Source organism: Carcharodon carcharias, assembly GCF_017639515.1.
Source record: "Carcharodon carcharias isolate sCarCar2 chromosome 33 unlocalized genomic scaffold, sCarCar2.pri SUPER_33_unloc_1, whole genome shotgun sequence".
NCBI lineage: Eukaryota > Metazoa > Chordata > Chondrichthyes > Lamniformes > Lamnidae > Carcharodon > Carcharodon carcharias.
In genome coordinates, this window is record NW_024470690.1 from 976,775 (window position 1) to 995,118 (window position 18,344).

Genomic DNA, 18,344 nt, shown 5'->3' on the forward strand with positions numbered 1-18,344 from the left:
AATCATTGATTCTGGGAGAGATGCCTGTGTGGGGTTTCTTGGAAAGGGAGGGTGCTCTCACACTGGGTATGGTCCCACAGGATACCAGATCATGCTGGGGTACCGTTCCGCACAACTCCTATTGGGGTCCTATCCAATGGGACTACCTGATACTGAGATCCACTGGCCACTTGTTCGCTAATTCTGAATTCTTGTCATTGCTTTTAAACCCACAGTCACGTTCCTCCTCACTGCGCTTTATTGCACCCACGCTCTACTCCTCTAACTCCTGCTTGTCCCCTACTCCCACCCTTCCCAACTGTGCTGCATTCTTTTCACCAGTATTGAGGGGAGATAGAGGGCGCCTCATTCAGCAGCTGTCCTACTATCTGGACCTCGTACCTGCACTTGGCAAAGATCTTGGCACCAGCTGAGGAGTTCACAGATGCCAAACCTTGAACCATGTCAGAAACACAGCTTCAACTTCAATAGGGAGCCCTCTTTACTTGGCATTTAAAGGGAAGCTGGATCTGCATGTGAGGGTGAAGGGATGAAGTAAGGTTGGAGGAGGCTTGTGTGATGCAAAAAAACTGGCAAAAACCAGCCTCCACCATTTCTGTGCTGCACATTCTGTGTAAGATGTGGGAGTCACTGGCTGGGCCCAGCATTTATTGCCCATCCCTAATTGCCCTTGAGAAGGTGGTGGTGAGCTGCCTTCTTGAACCGCTGCAGTCCATGTGGTGTAGGTACACCCACAGTGCTGTTAGGGAGGCAGTTCCAGGATTTTGACCCAGCGACAGTGAAGGAACGGTGATATATTTCCAAGTCAGGACGGTGAGTGGCTGGAGAGGAATATCCAGGTGGTGATGTTCCCATCTATCTGCTGCCCTTGCCCTTCTAGATGGTGGAGGTCGTGGGTTCGGAAGGAGGATTGGTGCATTGCTGCAGTATCTTGTAGATGGTACACGCTGTTGCCACAGTGCACCAGTGGTGAAGGGAGTATTGAGATCTGGTGGGCAGGGGTGGTGACCTAGCTGTGCTGACCTGGGTGATTTTGGGGGATTGTACCTCCGCCTGTTTGTTCTGCTGCAGTCCCTCTTGTTCCACATAAACCTCATGTTGGTTTTTCTTTCCGGTCTAGCTTCTAGTGTCTGGCTCCTTCTGAAACTGAGACGATGCCAGCCCTACTGGAACGGCCCAAGATGTCGAGCGCAATGGCGCGGGCTCTTCACCAGCACATCATGAAGGAGCGAGCACGGAAAAGACAAGGTGGGAGCCTGGGGCAGGGGGGTGGCGAGAGTGGCACCGAATGTAGGTTGTGGCAAACCAGAATGGGGGGATCAGGCAAAGTTTTTAATAGGAAAAGAAAGAACTTGTATTTATATTGTGCTTTCAATGACACCCTGGGACACCTCCTGTGATAAAGTAAGAAAGCAGCAAGTTGTGATCTGGAAGCAGATTCAATAGGAACTTCCAAAAGGGGGAATTGGGGAAATAGTTGAAGGGAAGAATTTTGCAGGGCTTTGGGGAAAGGGGAGGGGGAACATAAGTATGAGCAAGAATAGGCCATTCGGCCCCTTGAATCTGTTCCACCATTCAGTAAGATTGTGGCAGATTGTCTCCCTCTGTTACATCTTTCTGCCCAGTCCCCAAATCCCTTCATTCCTTCAGCGTCCAAAAATTCCAAAGATTCACAACCCTCTGAGTGAGGAAATTTCTCCCCTCCCTGTCCGAAATGGCCAACCCCGTATCCTGCGACTGTGACCCTGGTGTTCTAGACTCCCCAGCCAGGGAGACACCCTCCCTGCGTTGGCCCTCTTGAGCCTGTTAAGAATTTTAGTTGCTTCACAGATCATCTCTCATTTGTCTAAGCTCTCTGGAAGATCATCATTCCTAGTCGGGCAATCTCCTCATGCAGTGAGCCTTCATTCCCCTCCCTCTAAGGTAAGTATGTTCTTCCTTAGGTAAGGAGAGCAGTTAAGGAGTTAATTTCTTTCACAGAGCTGGTACAGACATGCTGGGCTCATTGACCTTTGTTTGTGCTGTATGAGTCTGGCATGACACTGGGAGTTGTTGGCCCCTGGTACAGAGGGCTGGTTGCTGTTTGCTGTTCTTCAGAGGAGAGCTGGAGGGCTGCAGTGTTAGCTGTGGCTCTGTGGGCCACACTCCCTCACCTCTGAGTTGATGCTTATGGTTTCAAGTCCTGTTCCAAAGACTTCTTAACACATAAACCAGGCCAACGCTCCAAGTGCAGTCTAGGGAAAGTGGCCCCATCCACCCCTTCAAACTGACCGAAAAGATCCTGAGGCACTATTGGAAGAAGAGCAGGGGCAGTTTTCCTCTGAGTCCTGACCAATGTTTATCCCTCAACCAACATCACTGGAAACAGTTGATGTGGTCATTGTCTAATTGGTGGTCTCGGGAGGTTACTGTGAGCTGATTGGCTGCTGTGTTTCCAACATCACAACCACGATGACGCTTAAAGAGTTTTTAATTGGCCTCACAGCACTTTGGGACATCCTGAGATCATGAAAGGACTGTATAATTGCAAATTCATTTGTTCTTTGAGCTCGCCACACTGCTCACAGGCAAGTGGGAAAATTCCCAGAGTTTTCTGTAAATCGCTCTCAGGTTTTTCTCTCTCTCTCTCTCCCTCTCTCTCAGAGGAGATTCTGTGACTGAGGAGGGGGTGGGGAGGTTGGTCTTCAGCCTCTCCTCAACTGTTAATGCTCAAAGGGTGGAAAAAGACCATCAACAACTTGAATTTATATCGCACTCTTAGTGAAGTACAGCAAAGCAGTGCTTACTAATCAAAGCTTGACACTGACTCACGTGACGTGAGCAGAAGCTTAGTCAAAGGTGTTTAAAAGCACCTTAGAGGAGGGGAGAGGTTGAGGGAGGGAATTGAGAGCTTAGAGCCTAAACAGCAGAAGGCACAGGAGCCACTGTTGGAGTGTTGAAAAATCGGAATGGAAGGGGCTAGAATTGGAGGATTGCAGAGATTTTGGAGGTTGAACAGAACTTGGCATGAGTTAGGAAATGGGAGCAGAGTGAAGAGGCTGGGCCACAGCAGATGGAAAACATCACCAGCCGGAGTTTTTTGAGGAGCTAACAGGGAAGGTTGATACAGGAAACGCTGTTGATGTGGTGTATATAGATTTTCAAAAGGCAATTGATACAGTGCCACACAACAGACTTGTGAGCAAAACTCTAACTCTTGGAATAAAAGGGGAAATTGGCTCAGTGACAGGAAACAGTAGTGATAAATGGTTGTTTTTCAGATTGGAGGAAGGTTTGTAGTGGAGTTTCCCAGGGGTCAGTGTTGGGACCCTTGCTCTTCCTGATATATATTAATGATCTGGACTGCGGTGTTCAGGGTATAATTTCAACAACCACATATGAGACGAAGATTGGAAATGTTGTCAGCTGTGATGGGGATAGTTGTGAACTTCAAAAGGACATAGACATGTTGGTGGATTGGGCAGACAAGTGGCAGATGAAGTTCAATGCAGAGAAGTGTGAGGTGATTTCATTTTGGCAGGAAAGATATGGAGAGACAGTGTAAAATAAAGGGAGATCCTCTAAAGGAGGTGTTAGGAACAGAGGGACCTTGGTGCATATGTACATAGGTCATTGAAGATGGCAGGGCATGTTGAGAGAGCAGTTAATAAAGTATATAATATCTTAGACTTTATTAATTGAGTACAAGAGTAAGGAGGTCATGTTGAACTTGTATAAGACACCAGTTGGGTCTCATCTGGATTGTGAACTGTGTCCAGTTCTGGGTGCCATACTTGTGGAAGGATGTGAAGACATTGGAGAGAGTACAGAGGAGATTCACAGAATGATTCCCGGGATGAAGAATTGTAGCTATGAGGATAGATTGGTGAGGTTGGGACTATTTTCCTTGGAGAAAAGAAGGCTGAGAGGAGATTGATAGAGGTATTCAAAATCCTGAGGAGTATGGACAGGGTAAATAGTGAGAAACTGTTCCCACTCAAGAGAACTTCAAGAACTAGAGGGCACAGGTTCAAAATAATTGGCAAAAGGAATAAATGTGATGTGAGGTAAAAAGGAGGTGGTGGTGGTGGGTAACTGTCTGCAGTGTCTGAGGCCCTGTGCCACTAACAGATTGGAAAGTCTCTGTGTGTGTGCCACGGAGCCAGCCCCAAGCACTGCGTTTTCCACTAAAAACACTCTGCAGGCACTGGAGGAGGCTGTTTAGACCCTCAATCCTGATCCACCATACAGTAAGACCATGGTTGATCTGTGACCTAACTCCATATACCCCACATCCTTTGGGTAACCAAGATCCATCAACCACAGATTTCAAATGAAAGATGAATTGCCCTGTAACTGCTGATGTTGTGGCCTTTGCAGAGGAGGAGGAGGTGGACAAAATGATGGAACAGAAGATGAAAGAGGAGCAGGAACGGAAAAGGAAGAAAGAGATGGAGGAGCGGATGTCACTGGAAGAGACAAAGGAACAGGTACATGTTGGGGGTGGGGTCCCTGACTGATTTAGGGCCCATTTGGCCATTGGACTGTAGCCCAGGTTGATGAGGTGAGACTCTCCACACCGACTGTCACCTGAAAGGGTCCAATTGAAATGAGCTCTAGTGTTACCATAATCCAGTGGGATTGAGTGTCCTAAGCTGGCACTTAGCTACCCTCCCAAATGGCCAATGTAGAAAATAGAGGGTGAATCTCAAAGGGACCAGGGAAGGAGTGTGGAGGGGAGGATTTTCCAAGGTTGGGGCATGGGCCAGGGCTGCAAGGGAGCCTTGTTTTGATGTCTTCACACGACCAAACGCCAGGAGGACTGGGGCGTGGTGGGGGGAGTCCCGACTCTTAAGATCCCATCAGTTGAATGGTTTTTAAAGGCTGGTAACGGAGTCTGGTCTTCTCACTTAAAGTGAGAGACTGTTAGCGCACGGTGTGGGGGGAGCGCGGTGCTTCACTTGAACATTGCCCTGCGCTGTAAAACCCCTCATTCCCTGCTCTCAGCTCACTGCCCTCCATCCTGCTCCATTGTTTAGATTTCCAAGATGGAGTTAAAACTGCAGAGCCTACAGGAGGAGAAGCACCAGCTCTTTCTGCAACTGAAGAAAGTTCTTCATGAAGAAGAGAAGCGACGGGCTAAGATGAAGGAGCAGAGGTACAAGAGGCTTTTCTGTCTCAAGGCATCAGGGTGAGGCTTGCTGCAGTTGATTAGCCTGTCAGGGTTTGCTGTCCAATTTTCCAGGTTCCACAGATGCTGGTGGTTCTCGGCGTCTAATCCAAATTTGAGCCTATGGCGAATAGTGGTCAGCTATTCGTCTGTGTGTGTGTCAAAGAGGTGTGTTTGTGTGTGTGTGTGTGTGGTGGGGAGTGGGGGCAGGGTGTACCTCTCTGTGTGTGTGTGTGTGTGTGTGTGTGTGTGTGTGTGTGTGTGGTGGGGGGGGTTGTGCCTGTGCATAGGAGTGTGCCTGTCTGTGTGTGGGGGCGGGGGTTGTGCCTGAGTGTGTGTAAAAGAGGTGTGTGTGTGTGTGTGTGTGTGTGTGTGGTGGGGAGGGGGTTGTGTGTGGGGCATGGTGTGCCTCTGTGTATGTGTGGGGGGGGGTTGTGCCTGTGCATAGGAATGTGCCTGTCTGTGTGTGGTGGGGGGGGGTTGTGCCTGTGTGTGTGGTGGCAGGGGTGGGGGGAATGTTTGTGTGTGTGGGGGGTGGTGTGTCTGTGTGTGTGGGGGGTGTGCCTGTCTTTGTGTGCAGGGGGAGTGTCTGTGTGTATGGGCTGGGGTGTATGTGCATAGGGAGGGTGTGTCTGTGTGTGTGGCGGGGGGCTGCCTGTCTTTGTGTACGGGGTGGTGTGTGCCTGTTTGTGTGTGGGTGGGTTGTGTGTATGTGGGGGGGGTGTCTGTGCGTAGGGAGGGTGTGTGTGGGAGGTGGTGTGTTGAGGGGTGTGTGTGTGTGGTGGGGGGGTGTGCCTGTGTGTGGGAGGTGTGTGCCTGTGTGTGGGGGGGTGTGCCTGTGTGTCGGGGGGGGTGTGCCTGTGTGTGTGGGGGAGTGTGCCTGTGTGTGTGGGGGGTGTGCCTGTGTGTGAGGTGGGGGGGCTTGGGGGTGGGTGGGAACACAGGTATCGTGACCAAGCCTGACCCTACCCTATGTACTCCCCATCCAGCACACATGCTGTAGGGAATTGGCCTCCCTTCAGGAAGGCCGCGTGTGTGATTCGACTGTGGAGCACCTTGCTCCTGTATATTCACCTGCGTCAGCTCAATGCTGAAGCTCACCAGTTTACTCCTGTCACACTGACACCAGCAGATGAGATTTAAAATGACACGAATCATTGAAAAGCTCTCGAATTGATGTGTGAAATGGATCAATTTTCCCTGGTGCAGCCTCCTGTGCTGTTGGTCTGATTTGAATATGTACCTTTGGGGGCTGCGGCTCCAATACTGTACCTGCTACACCACATACCTATCCAGCTGTACCTGCTACACTGTACCTGCTACACCACATACCTATCCAGCTGTACCTGCTACACTGTACCTGCTACACCACATACCTATCCAGCTGTACCTGCTACACTGTACCTGCTACACCACATACCTATCCAGCTGTACCTGCTACACTGTACCTGCTATACCACATACCTATCCAGCTGTACCTGCTACACTGTACCTGCTACACCACATACCTATCCAGCTGTACCTGCTACACTGTACCTGCTACACCACATACCTATCCAGCTGTACCTGCTACACTGTACCTGCTACACCACATACCTATCCAGCTGTACCTGCTACACTGTACCTGCTACACCACATACCTATCCAGCTGCCAGCTGCTGATACGCAGTTGGCATTAACCTTCCAATAGCCTAGTGATACTGTGTAGTATATGGTATAATTAATCAAAAGGCACTCCCAATGAAGCAGTAATCTTATCTGAGTTCAGATGACTTTCACAGGCTGCATTGATATTCTATTTTAAATTTAATAATGCAGCATTTATTGCCCATCCCTAGTTGCCCCTTGAGAAGGTATTGGTGAGCTGCCTTCTTGAACCGCTGCACTCCATGTGGTGTAGGTACACCCATGGTGCTGTTAGGGAGTTCCAGGATCTTGACCCAGCGACACTGAAGGAACGGTGATATATTTCCAAGTCAGGATGGTGAGTGACTTGGAGGGGAACTTCCAGGTGGTGGTGTTCCCATGTGTCTGCTGCCTTTGTCCTTCTAGATGGTAGTGGTCGTGGGTTTGGAAGGTGCTGTCTAAGGAGCCTTGGTGAGTTTCTGCTGCTACTGTCCGTCGGTGGTGGAGCGAGTGAATGTTTGTGGATATGGTGCCAATCAAGCGGGGCTGCTTTGTCCTGACGGTGTCAAGCTTCTTGAGTGTTTTTGGAGTTGCACTCACCCAGACAGGTGGAGGGTATTCCATCACACTCCTGATGGTGGACAGAGTCAGGAGATATGATGCTTCTCCAATCTGCCTGATTAAATTACAGCCTCCTGCTCCCCACATTGTGATTCAGGACTACCTGACTCTTTATCATTTCACTGGGCTGACCTTCCTTATCTATTTTTTCAAGTACTCTTTGTCAGGAAGGCCTGTATTTAATACCCTGTCATAACATGCCCCCTGAGATGGTGCTGGTAGACCTTCCCCCTCTATCTGCAGTCAGGGGTTTGACATCATAACTGGTTCTCTAGGCCATGAGGGAGGGCAGCTGGTGTGGGACTTGAAGCCGTATAAGATCCAGTGTCAGGTAAGGATTCTGCTTTAAACTGACACCAGGCTCTGTGACTAAATCAGATGGCTTAGGATTGTATTAGGGTCTGTGGTGAGTTAACTGATCCAAGCAAGGGCAGTTCACTCACTGCAGTGGCGTGAGGGAGGATTCTCACTCCTGAACAAGTGGACATAACCTTAAGATTAGAGGCAGACCATGAAAGCCAGCCTCTTGCGCATCCCTTATGCATTGGTGGCTCTGCCTTCAGCTACCTGAGCCCCAAGGCCAGGAAATACCTCTCCAGCTCTCTCCCACCTCTCTTTTCTCCTTTAGGATTCTCCTTAAATCCCATCACTTGCACTGTTGCCTTGTGATGTTTTACTATGTTAAAGGCACTATATAAATGCAGGTTGTAATTGCGTCCTGCACAACGGCTTGTGGAAATCTGGAGCTCACGCCCCTGAAAAGGTAATAGACGCTTGGGCTCGATTGGAATTTTTCCGAGACTGAGATGGATAGGTTTTTGTTGAGGAAGGAAACCAGGGAATCTGGAGAAAGGTGGGTAAATGGGATAGAGATACAGATCAGCCATGATTTTAACTAAATGGTAGGAGAAACCCGAGGGGCTGAACGGCCTCAAGAAAGTGGCAAAGCGCAAATTGAAGGTGAAAGAAAGGATGTCAGTAATGACATGACCATGGAGGGTAGCCATGTACAGTACAGTTACCTCTCACAGAGCCAGCTCGACTGTGTACTGTGCAGCTTCCAAAAGACTCATAGGCACATCCAAGGCTAAGTGGGTAGAATTATTGTCAGAAGGTTCATACTTCAGTCCAAAGGCCTGTGCTCAGAATCCAGACTGACGAGGGACTGCTGCTCCCTTCAGGTGAGAAACTGCTGTCTCGGGTAGACAGAAAGATCCCACTGCTGCTATGGATGAGCAGGAGCATTCCCCCTGTTCCTGCTCAATAGTTTTATCATTCAAACAGTATAACCCGGTCGCTGCTGTTTGTGGGATTTTGCTGTGCGCAGACTGACTGCCTTATTTCCAACAGGCCAACAGTGATTACACTTGCAAAACGTTTCTTTGGTTGCAAAGTGCTTTGGAACATTCTGAGGGTTGTGAAACATTGCAGACACAAACAGCCTCCCTCGAGAACACTGAGGTACCACCGCCAGGCCAGGTACTTCACCAATGCAGCCGTTCTTTACAGGTGAGCCCAGGTGGCGTTGTGTGGCTAGGTTATTCGATGTGGAAGGCGTCACTCAGCGGCATCCCCAATGGAGTAGTGATCAGCGGTAGGAATGCAAGCTGGTCCTGCCTCGCCCACCAGCCCAGGACTATTGGGACAAATTGTAGAAGCTGCACTACTCCCTGCCAACTGGTTTAGATCAGGCAGATCAGCACGGTGACTGGGTCGTTCTTGTACACGCTTCCACCAGTTGAGCAAACGGTGTGATTACTTTTGCACCTTGTGTCTTTCATTCTAGTGATATGAACACCCTGACCCAGGCTACCTACCCACAGGCACTGGCTGTCCATTCCAGTCAGCATCTGATCAATATACAAGGTAAGGTCACTGTCACCCATCAGCCTTTAAGCCACTTCAGATCATAGTAACAGGAGGAGGCCATTCAGCCCCCCGAACGTCTTCTGCCATTCAATTGGATCAGGGCTGCTCTGTATCTCACTACCTAGCGCCTTGATTCCATTAACCCTCAATCCCTTACCCGACAAAAATTTATCAATCTCAGCTTTGAAATTTCCAGTTGACCTCCAGCCCCAGCAGCTTTTTGAGAGGAGAGAGTTCTTGATTTCCATTCTCCTTTGGGAGGAAGTGCTCCCTTTCACCATCTCTGAATGGCCTGGCTTCTGCCCCCTTTTTCTGGACTCGCTCGTTCTGGACTTCTCCAGCATTCCCCCCCAATTTCTCTCTATCAATCCGATCAAATCCATCAATCATTTTAAAACCCTCCATTAGATCCCTCCCTTAATCGAGGGGGATATAAGTCGAGTGACTTCCTCTGGAACTTTTTGTGTCTCCTACATGCATCATGAGAGTTGGAATTGAAAAAGTGCTTCAGTTGCACATAGCCCTGCTCAGATGCGATCTGGAGTAACTGGGTTCAGTCCTGGGCACCACATCTTAGGAAGGATAGGTCGGCCTTGGAGAAGGTGCAATGAGACCAGGCTAAAAGGGTTAAATTTCCAGGACAGGTTACCCAGACTAGGCTTATGTTCCCTCGAGTTTAGAAGATTAAGGGGTGATCTAATCGAAGTGTTTAAGATGATTAAAGGATTTGATAAGTTTGATAAAGAGAAACTATTTCCTCTGGTTGTGGGAGTGGAGCCCAGAACAAGGGGGTTAGAGCACTTTTTCATAAAAGTATGCACTGTTTTGATCTGCTTATTTGTGTTGGAAACAGTTCAGAGAAGGTTCACTCGACTCCTTCCTGGGATGAAGGGCTTATTTTATGAGGGAAGGTTGAGCAGGCTGGGCCTATGTCCATTGGAGTTTAGGAGAATGAGAGGTGATCTTGTTGAAACATATAAGATGCTGAGGGGACTGGACAGGGCAGATACAAGGAGGATGTTTTCCCTCGTGATGGAGACTGAAACCAGGGGACACTGTTTAAGAGGTCTACCATTTAAGATGAAAATGAGGAAAAAACATTTCTCTCAGAGGATGGTTAGTCTTTGGAATCCTTATCCCCAGAGAGCAGTGGACTCATTGAATTAATTCCAGGCTTGGTTAGACAGATTTTTAATTGACAAAGGAGTCGAAGGTTATGAGGGTAAGCAGGAACATGGCATTGAGGCTACCGTGATCTTATTGAATGGTGGAACAGACTTGAGGGGCTGAATGACCTACCCCTACTCTACGTTCCAGTGTTCAAAGGGGAGTGGAAACCTGAAACTCTCTCCCTTCAAAAGCTGAAAATTTCAAAACTGAGATTTGATAGATTTTTATTGGGGAAGGGGATTGAAGGTTAAGGAACCAAGGATGGAGCGAAGATAGAGTTGTGGTTAGTAATCTAATAATCTTACACGAATCAGCCAGGATCTGATTGAATGAGGGAACAGGCTCGAGGGGTTGAATGGCCTCTCCTGTTCCTATGAAAGGTCACAGATGTGCATGAAGAGTTTGGCAATGTTTTATCCCAATATTGTCAATCATCCATTTACCCCTTTCCCCTGAAGGAGGCACTGTGTCCAGGTGTGCACCGAAGTACACTGCATCCAGCAGGATATGACAGCAGGCTGACTAACAGTGAGGGGTATCACAGTCTAGACTTACTCACATCTGAAACTCGCTTCCTGCTGAGCAAGAACTGGGGTCAGGAGCAGCAGGGCTGGCTGACTGTGTTATTTCAACATTTCTTCACTGCTTATCCCTTGTGCTCACAGCAATTAACATTGAGCTCAATAAACATAAAGGTGTTACTGACGCACAAACTGGGTATTTTGGAAAATCCAAGAAGCCTTTCGGACCATGTTCCAGTGTGACTAAGTGGTGTTAGCTATTGACCTGAGGAGCTGCCTGCCTCTGATGTTGCCAGACAGGTTACCTGCCTCTGACTAGAATCGTTGTTAATACAGTGTGAGCAGCCCATAGGAAGCTTCATGCAGAGGGTCTGAAATATGCACAATCTGATTGGACACCAGCTGGTGTTTGCCTTCACCTCCTCCCACCCCCCCCCCCCCCCCCCCCCCCACCCCGGCCCCTCAGCGCTGACAGACACCAAGAGGAGATGACATTTCACCTTTTTCCTCCCCCCCCCCCCCGCCCCCTCTTGTCCTGCAGAAGGCCACGGGAGACCAGGGGGGCTGCTGGGAGATCGGCCGAAATCGCAGATGTTCCCATCGGGAGCCATAGCACAGGTAAATCTTCTCCAGGCCTGGCTGAGCCTCGGTGAGTTTGGAGTACAGGTTCGAAGTGGGGTTAGTGAGACACTGTCTACAGACTTTGCCTTTCAAACCATTGCACGTGCTCAGTGGGTAACCCTCTTGACTCTGAGTCAGGCAGTCATGGATTCCAGTCCAGAGGCTGGAGTGCATCGTCCAGCCTGATAACTCGCAACACCTGTTAGGGTGCTCCTTTTCTGGTGAGACCTCCAAACCAATGAATACAAAAAGGGAATTGAAATGCGATTTGAGGGCCTCAAAGCTCCACCACACAAATCTCAACCATTACCACCACCAAAGACAGATTATCTGGTTATTATCACTTGGTTGTATGGATTGGATTTTGCTGTGTGTCAATTGGCTGTCCCATTTCCTACATTACAACAGTGGTACAGTTCAGAAGTTGTGCATTGGCTGGAAAGTGCTTGTGGGTGCCCTGAGGTCATGAAAGGAATTTCTCTCTCTCTCTCTCTCTTTCTCTCTTCATAGTGTCTCCGTATCTTTTACTTTCTCTCTCAGTGAACCGGTGGATGTGCTGTACTTAGATTTTCAGAAGGCATTTGATAAGGTGCCACATCGAAGGTTATTGGGGAGAATAAAAGCTCATGGTGTAGGGGGTAACATATTGGCATGGATAGAAGATTGGAAACAGGAAACAGAGATAGTATAAATGGGTCATTTTCTGGTTGGCAGGATGTAATGAGTGGTGTGCCACAGGGATCAGTGCTGGGGCCTCAACTTTATACAATTTATAGAAATGACTTGGTTAAAGGGACAGGTGGTATGGTTGCTAAATTTACTGATGACACTAAGATAGATAGGAAAGTAAGTTGTGAAGAGGACATAAGGAGCCTACAAAGGGATATAGATAGGTTAGTTGAGTGGGCAAAATCTGGAGTATATTGTAGGAAAATGTGAAATTGTCCATTTTGGCAGGAAGAATAAAAAAGATGCTTATTATCTAAATGGTGAGATATTGCAGAGCTCTGAGATTCAGAGGGATCTGGGTGTCCGAGTGCATGAATCACAACAGGTTAGTATGTAGGTACAGCAGGTAATTAGGAAGCTAAGGAGGAGATAGACAGATTTTTAATTAGTAGTGGGTTGAAAGGTTATGGGCAGAGGGCAGGAAATTGGAGTTGAGGCCGAAATGAGATCAGCCGTGATCATATTGAATGGCAGGGCAGGCTCGAGGGGCTGAATTGCCAACTCCTGCTCCTAGTTCTTATAGAATGTTATCATTTATTGCGAGGGGAATTGAATACAAAAGCAGGGAGGTTATGCTTCAGTTATACAGAGCACTGTGGACACCACATCTGGAGTACTCTGTACAGTACTGGTCTCCTTATTTAAGGAAGGATGTAAATGTGTTGGAAGCAGTTTTGAGAAGGTTTACTAGACTAATACCTGGAATGGACTTACGAGGAAGGACTGGACAGATAGGCTTGTATCCACTGGAGTGTAGAAGAGTCAGAGTGCCTGAAACACAGATCCTGAGGGGTCTTGACAGGGTGGATGTGGAGAAGATGTTTCCTCTTGTGGGAGAATCTAGAACGAGGGGTCACTGATTAAAAGATATGGGTCACTCATTTAAGCCAGAGGTAATGAGTTGTATCCCTTTGGGGTTGTGAGCCTTTGGAACTCTCCCACTGAAAACGTGGTAGAGGCAGAGTCTTTGAATATTTTTAAGGCAGAGCTGGATAGATTCTTGATAAGCAAGGGGGTGAAAGGTTATCGGGGTAGGCAGGAATGTGGAGTTGAGGTAAAATCAGATCAGCCATGATCTTATCGAATGGTGGAGCAGGCTCGAGGGGCTGAGTGGCCTACTCCTGCTCCTAATTTCTATCTTCATATGCTCTCACTCCCTTTCTCACTCTTCCTCCCTCACTCCCTCTCTCTTCCTGTCTCCTTTCTTTCTATCTCACTCAGTGTGTCTTGGACTGTGTGCCTCTCTCCCTATCTCTATCTCTTGCCCAAACACTCTCCCTTTCACCTGGGCTGTCTCTCGCTAAGTTTCACTCTGTCACTCAATCTCACTCACTCGCTTGGCCTGACTCTCTTGCTCGCTTGTTCAGCCTCGCACTCCCACGCTCTCGCCCGCTCGCTCAGCCCCGCGCACTCGTTCACTCACCGGCCCGGCCCCGCTTGGTTTCTCCCTCACTCGCTCTCTCGCTAAGTCTCTCCCTCGCTCGCTCCCTCTGTCCCTCGCTCGCTAGCTCTGTCTCTCCCTCGTTCACTCCCTCTCTCCCTCGTTCGCTCCCTCTGTCCCTCGCTCGCTCCCTCTCTCCCTCGCTCTGGCTGGTGCAGACACGATGGGCTGAATGGCCTCTTTCTGCATTGTAACTTTTCTAAGGCTCAATGTGGTTCTTGCTTGGTCTGTCTCACTCTCTTGCTGAATCTCAATCTGTCTCATTCAGGCTACACCCCTCTCTCTCTCTCTCTCTGTTTCTTGCTTGACCAGTCACACTCTCACTCGCTCAATCTCTCTCTCTCTCTCTCTCTCATTCCCTTACATGGTGTCTCTCCTCCTCTCACTTGGTTTTTCTCTTTGTCTCAATCTCTCTCTTTCTCTTCCCAGAGCCGTGCATTCACGGTACAGGCTGGATTCACAGCTGCACAAACAGACCATCCACAGTACCAGACTGGCCAGTCAGGACATAGCAGTTACCCAGTTAGCCAGACACAACATGGACCACCGTACGGGCCGGGACAGACTGTCACCTACGCCAGTAGCCAACAGCTTCGAGGTGAGTCAGCTATTTCTGCGCTTACCGAGCCCACACACACTGGACACAGCGAGGCAGCCTGTCCCCCTCCCTCAGTGAGGCAGGGTGTCCCCCCCCCACCCTGCAGTGAGACAGGGTGCCCCCCTCCCGCAGCGAGGCAGGGTGTCTCTCCCCCTCACTGTGCGCTGAGACAGGGTGACCCCTTGCCGTGCTTTGTGTGTGGTTATTTGGTTTGATTGATTGCCTATTGCAGGGCGTTCTCCCCTTGCGCTGGGGTTTGGACCCTCAGCCTCTTTCTCTCTGGGCTGGCAGTACCCACCTCACCAATGTTTCACTGAGACCCTCTGCAATCTCCAGCTCTAACCTTCCAGTGGGAGATCAAGCCCAGCTCTTGGACCTTGACAGAATTTTATGTCCAGCTGGTCTGGAACACAGAGGTCACCTGTACCTGTGGCACTACCACCCTCCCTTTCCCAGGGTTAATTCAGTTCTCACCAGCTTTTTGGCTCCAAACAATGGACAGCACACTCCCTCATTCCTTTCTACCTGTGGCCTAGGGTGAGCTTAGTACCATGGATCGTGAAATAGTTGGAAAGTGGAGTTGTGTTGGATAAAAGGTTAAATGGGTTTAAAAGGGGGGCCTTCAGTTGCCTGGCCCCCAAGTGTTAATTATACACTAATTGTGTTTAATTGTTGATGAATTGCGGGTGTGAACTAGGCATTTACTCGAAGCTCCTGGAAAGAGACCCAGACTAAAGCTTGGTTGTTGGATGAGGGGATGCGTGCTTGTAATGTGCATAACTGTAAATAAAGTGAAAGGCTGTAAACATTGGCCTCAGTTCTATCCTTTACCAACTGGCTTTCTGAAATAGGACAGTGAGCTCTGGAATTCCCACCCCCGTAAACCCCACTCCACCTTTAAGATGCTTCTTAAAACCCACCTCTTTGACTGAACTTTTGTCCTACTATCTCCTGGTGTAGATCAGTGTTGAATTCTGTTTGGTAATTGTTCCTCTGAAGAATCGTTTAACTTTGTTAAAGGTGCTGTCTGAATGCAAGTTGTTGTTGTTGTTAACCCTACTCTTGTTTTGTTTATATATCAGGGCCTTCTGCTTTCCAGGCAATGTCTGCGTACATCCCACATCAGCAGACTGCGTATGCTGTCCATGGGCACTTCACCCCTCAACAAGGTAAGGAGAGAGGCAGCAGCTCATGCCAGCTACTGGGGATCTCTGGTGTCTGTCTTGTTGGCATGATGTGATTGGCACCAGCTAGCTATTCAACAGGGTAGGTGATCCCAGTTCAGCCCAGACCCCTCCTTGCCTTGAAGCCATGTGCATCCCCGTGCTTTCTCCCCAGGAGTCACTGGTAATTATTGGAAGCAGGAGCATAAGAAATAGGAGCTGGAGGAGACCATTCAGCCCGTCAACCTGCTCTGATAGTCAGTCCGATCGTGGCCAATCTTCTACCTCAACTCCATTTTCCTGCCCACTTCCCATGTCTCTCAATTTCCTCAGAGACCAAAAACCCATATCTCGACCACAAATATACTCAACAACGGAGCATCCACAACCCTCCGGGGTAGAGAATTCCAGAGATTCATAACCCTTTGAGTGAAGAAATTTCTCCTCATCTCAGTCCTAAATGATCGACCCCTTATCCTGAGACTGTTCCCCGTGTTCTAAATTCCCCAGCCCGGGGAGGTGGGGGGAACAATCTCTCCGCGTCCACCCTGTCAAACCCCTTCAGAATATCACATGTTTCAGTGAGATCACCTCTCATTCTTCTCAACTCCAGAGAATATAAACCCAGTTTACTCAACCCCTCATCACAGGGTAACCTTTCATCTTGGATGTATGTTTTTGCCCATGTGTGTGACTGGGTGAGCGGGTGGGCAAGTAAGTGTGCGGGTGCGGTTATACGAGGGTGTGAGCACAGGGACCCTGGGGGTGTGAGTACGGGGCCTGGGGATGTGAGTACGGGTATGTGAGTATGTGTGAGTGTAGGGGTGTGTGCACAGGTGGGCGTGTGTGGGTATTTGTGAGTACATGTGTGTGGGTGTTTGGGGATTTAGGTGTGTGGGTGTTTGGGGATTTAGGTGTGTGGGTGTTTGGGGATTTAGGTGTGTGGGTGTTTGGGGATTTAGGTGTGTAGGTGTTTGGGGATTTAGGTGTGTGGGTGTTTGGGGATTTAGGTGTGTGGGTGTTTGTGGGTACAGGTGTGTGGGTGTGAGTGCTAGCGGGAACAGGTGTGTGGGTGTTTGCGGGTACAGGTGTGTGTGGGTGTTTGCGGGTACAGGTGTGTGGGTGGGTGTGTTTGGGGGCACGGGTGTATGGGTGTGAGTATTTGCGGGTACAGATATGGATGTGGGTGTTTGCGGGTACAGGTGTGTGGGTGTGGGTGTTTGCAGGTACAGGTGTGTGGGTGTGGGTGTTTGCGGGTACAGGTGTGTGGGTGTTTGCAGGTACAGGTGTGTGGGTGTGGGTGTTTGCGGGTACAGGTGTGTGGGTGTTTGCTGGTACAGGTGTGTGGGTCTGGGTGTTTACGGGTACAGGTGTGTGGGTGTTTGCGGGTACAGGTGTGTGGGTGTTTGCAGGTACAGGTGTGTGGGTGTGGGTGTTTGCGGGTACAGGTGTGTGGGTGTTTACGGGTACAGGTGTGTGGGTGTTTGCAGGTACAGGTGTGTGGGTGTGGGTATTTGCGGGTACAGGTGTGTGGGTGTTTGCAGGTACAGGTGTGTGGGTGTGGGTGTTTGCGGGTACAGGTGTGTGGGTGTTTGCGGGTACGGGTGTGTGGGTGTTTCCGGGTACAGGTGGGTGTGGGTGTTTGCGGGTACAGGTGTGTGGGTGTGGGTGTTTGCGGGTATAGGCGTGTGGGAGTGGGTGTTTGCGGGTACAGGTGTGTGGGTGTGGGTATTTGCGGGTATAGGTGTGTGGGTGTGGGTGTTTGCAGGTACAGGTATGTGGGTGTCGGTATTTGCGGGTATAGGTGTGTGGGTGTTTGTGGGTACAGGGGTGTAGGTGTTTGCGGGTACAGGTGTGTGGGTGTTTGCGGGTACAGGTGTGTGGGTGTGGGTGTTTGCGGGTACAGGTGTGTGGGTGTTTGCGGATACAGGTGTGTGGGTGTTTGCGGGTACAGGTGTGTGGGTGTTTGCGGGTACAGGTGTGTGGGTGTTTGCGGGTACAGGCATGGGAGTGGGTGTTTGTGGGTACAGGTGTGTGGGTGTTTGCGGGTACAGGTGTGTGGGTGTGGGTGTTTGCGGGTACAGGTGTGGGTGTTTGCGGATACAGGTGTGTGGGTGTGGGTGTGGGTGTTTGCGGGTACAGGTGTGTGGGTGTTTGCAGGTACAGGTGTGGGTGTGGGTGTTTGTGGGTACAGGTGTGTGGGTGTTTGCGGGTACAGGTGTGTGGGTGTGGGTGTTTGCGGGTACAGGTGTGTGGGTGTTTGTGTGTACAGGTGTGTGGGTGTTTGCGGGTACAGATGTGTGTGGGTGTTTGCGGGTACAGGTGTGTGGGTGTGGGTGTTTGCGGGTACAGGTGTGTGGGTGTTTGTGGGTACAGGTGGATGTGGGTGTTTGCGGGTACAGGTGTGTGGGTGTTTGCGGGTACAGGTGGGTGTGGGGGTTTGCGGGTACAGGTGTATGGGTGTTTGCGAGTACAGGTGTGTGGGTGTTTGCGAGTACAGGTGTGTGGGTGTTTGCGAGTACAAGTGTGTGGGTGTGGGTGTTTGCGGGTACAGGTGTGTGGGTGTGGGTGTTTGCAGGTACAGGTGTGTGGGTGTGGGTGTTTGCAGGTACAGGTGTGTGCAGGTACAGGTGTGTGGGTGTGGCTGTTTGCAGTTACAGGTGGGTGTGGGTGTTTGCAGGTACAGGTGTGTGGGTGTGGGTGTTTGCAGGTACAGGTGTGTGGGTGTGGGTGTTTGCAGGTACAGGTGTGTGTGGATGTGGGTGTTTGCAGGTACAGGTGTGTGGGTGTGGGTGTTTGCAGGTACAGGTGTGTGGGTGTGGGTGTTTGCAGGTAC

At 49.8% G+C, this 18,344-nt stretch overlaps 1 protein-coding gene across 9 annotated transcripts in view; it reads left to right on the forward strand.

Moving 5' to 3' along the window:
- The window catches only part of gps2 (G protein pathway suppressor 2), a 36,960-nt gene that overhangs the window by 779 nt on the left and 17,837 nt on the right, over positions 1-18,344 (forward strand). For 4 of the 9 annotated variants that reach the window (XM_041181351.1, XM_041181352.1, XM_041181347.1 and 1 more), the window contains exons 2-9: positions 1,121-1,248; positions 4,360-4,469; positions 5,019-5,170; positions 8,747-8,905; positions 9,183-9,262; positions 11,498-11,574; positions 14,177-14,345; positions 15,428-15,514. In XM_041181351.1, the coding sequence (XP_041037285.1) occupies positions 1,155-1,248; positions 4,360-4,469; positions 5,019-5,170; positions 8,747-8,905; positions 9,183-9,262; positions 11,498-11,574; positions 14,177-14,345; positions 15,428-15,514 (928 nt within the window). In that variant the 5' untranslated portion in view covers positions 1,121-1,154. The remainder of the gene's footprint in view (positions 1-1,120; positions 1,249-4,359; positions 4,470-5,018; positions 5,171-8,746; positions 8,906-9,182; positions 9,263-11,497; positions 11,575-14,176; positions 14,346-15,427; positions 15,515-18,344) is intronic. The other 5 variants (XM_041181349.1, XM_041181350.1, XM_041181355.1 and 2 more) reach the window with 5 other exon arrangements.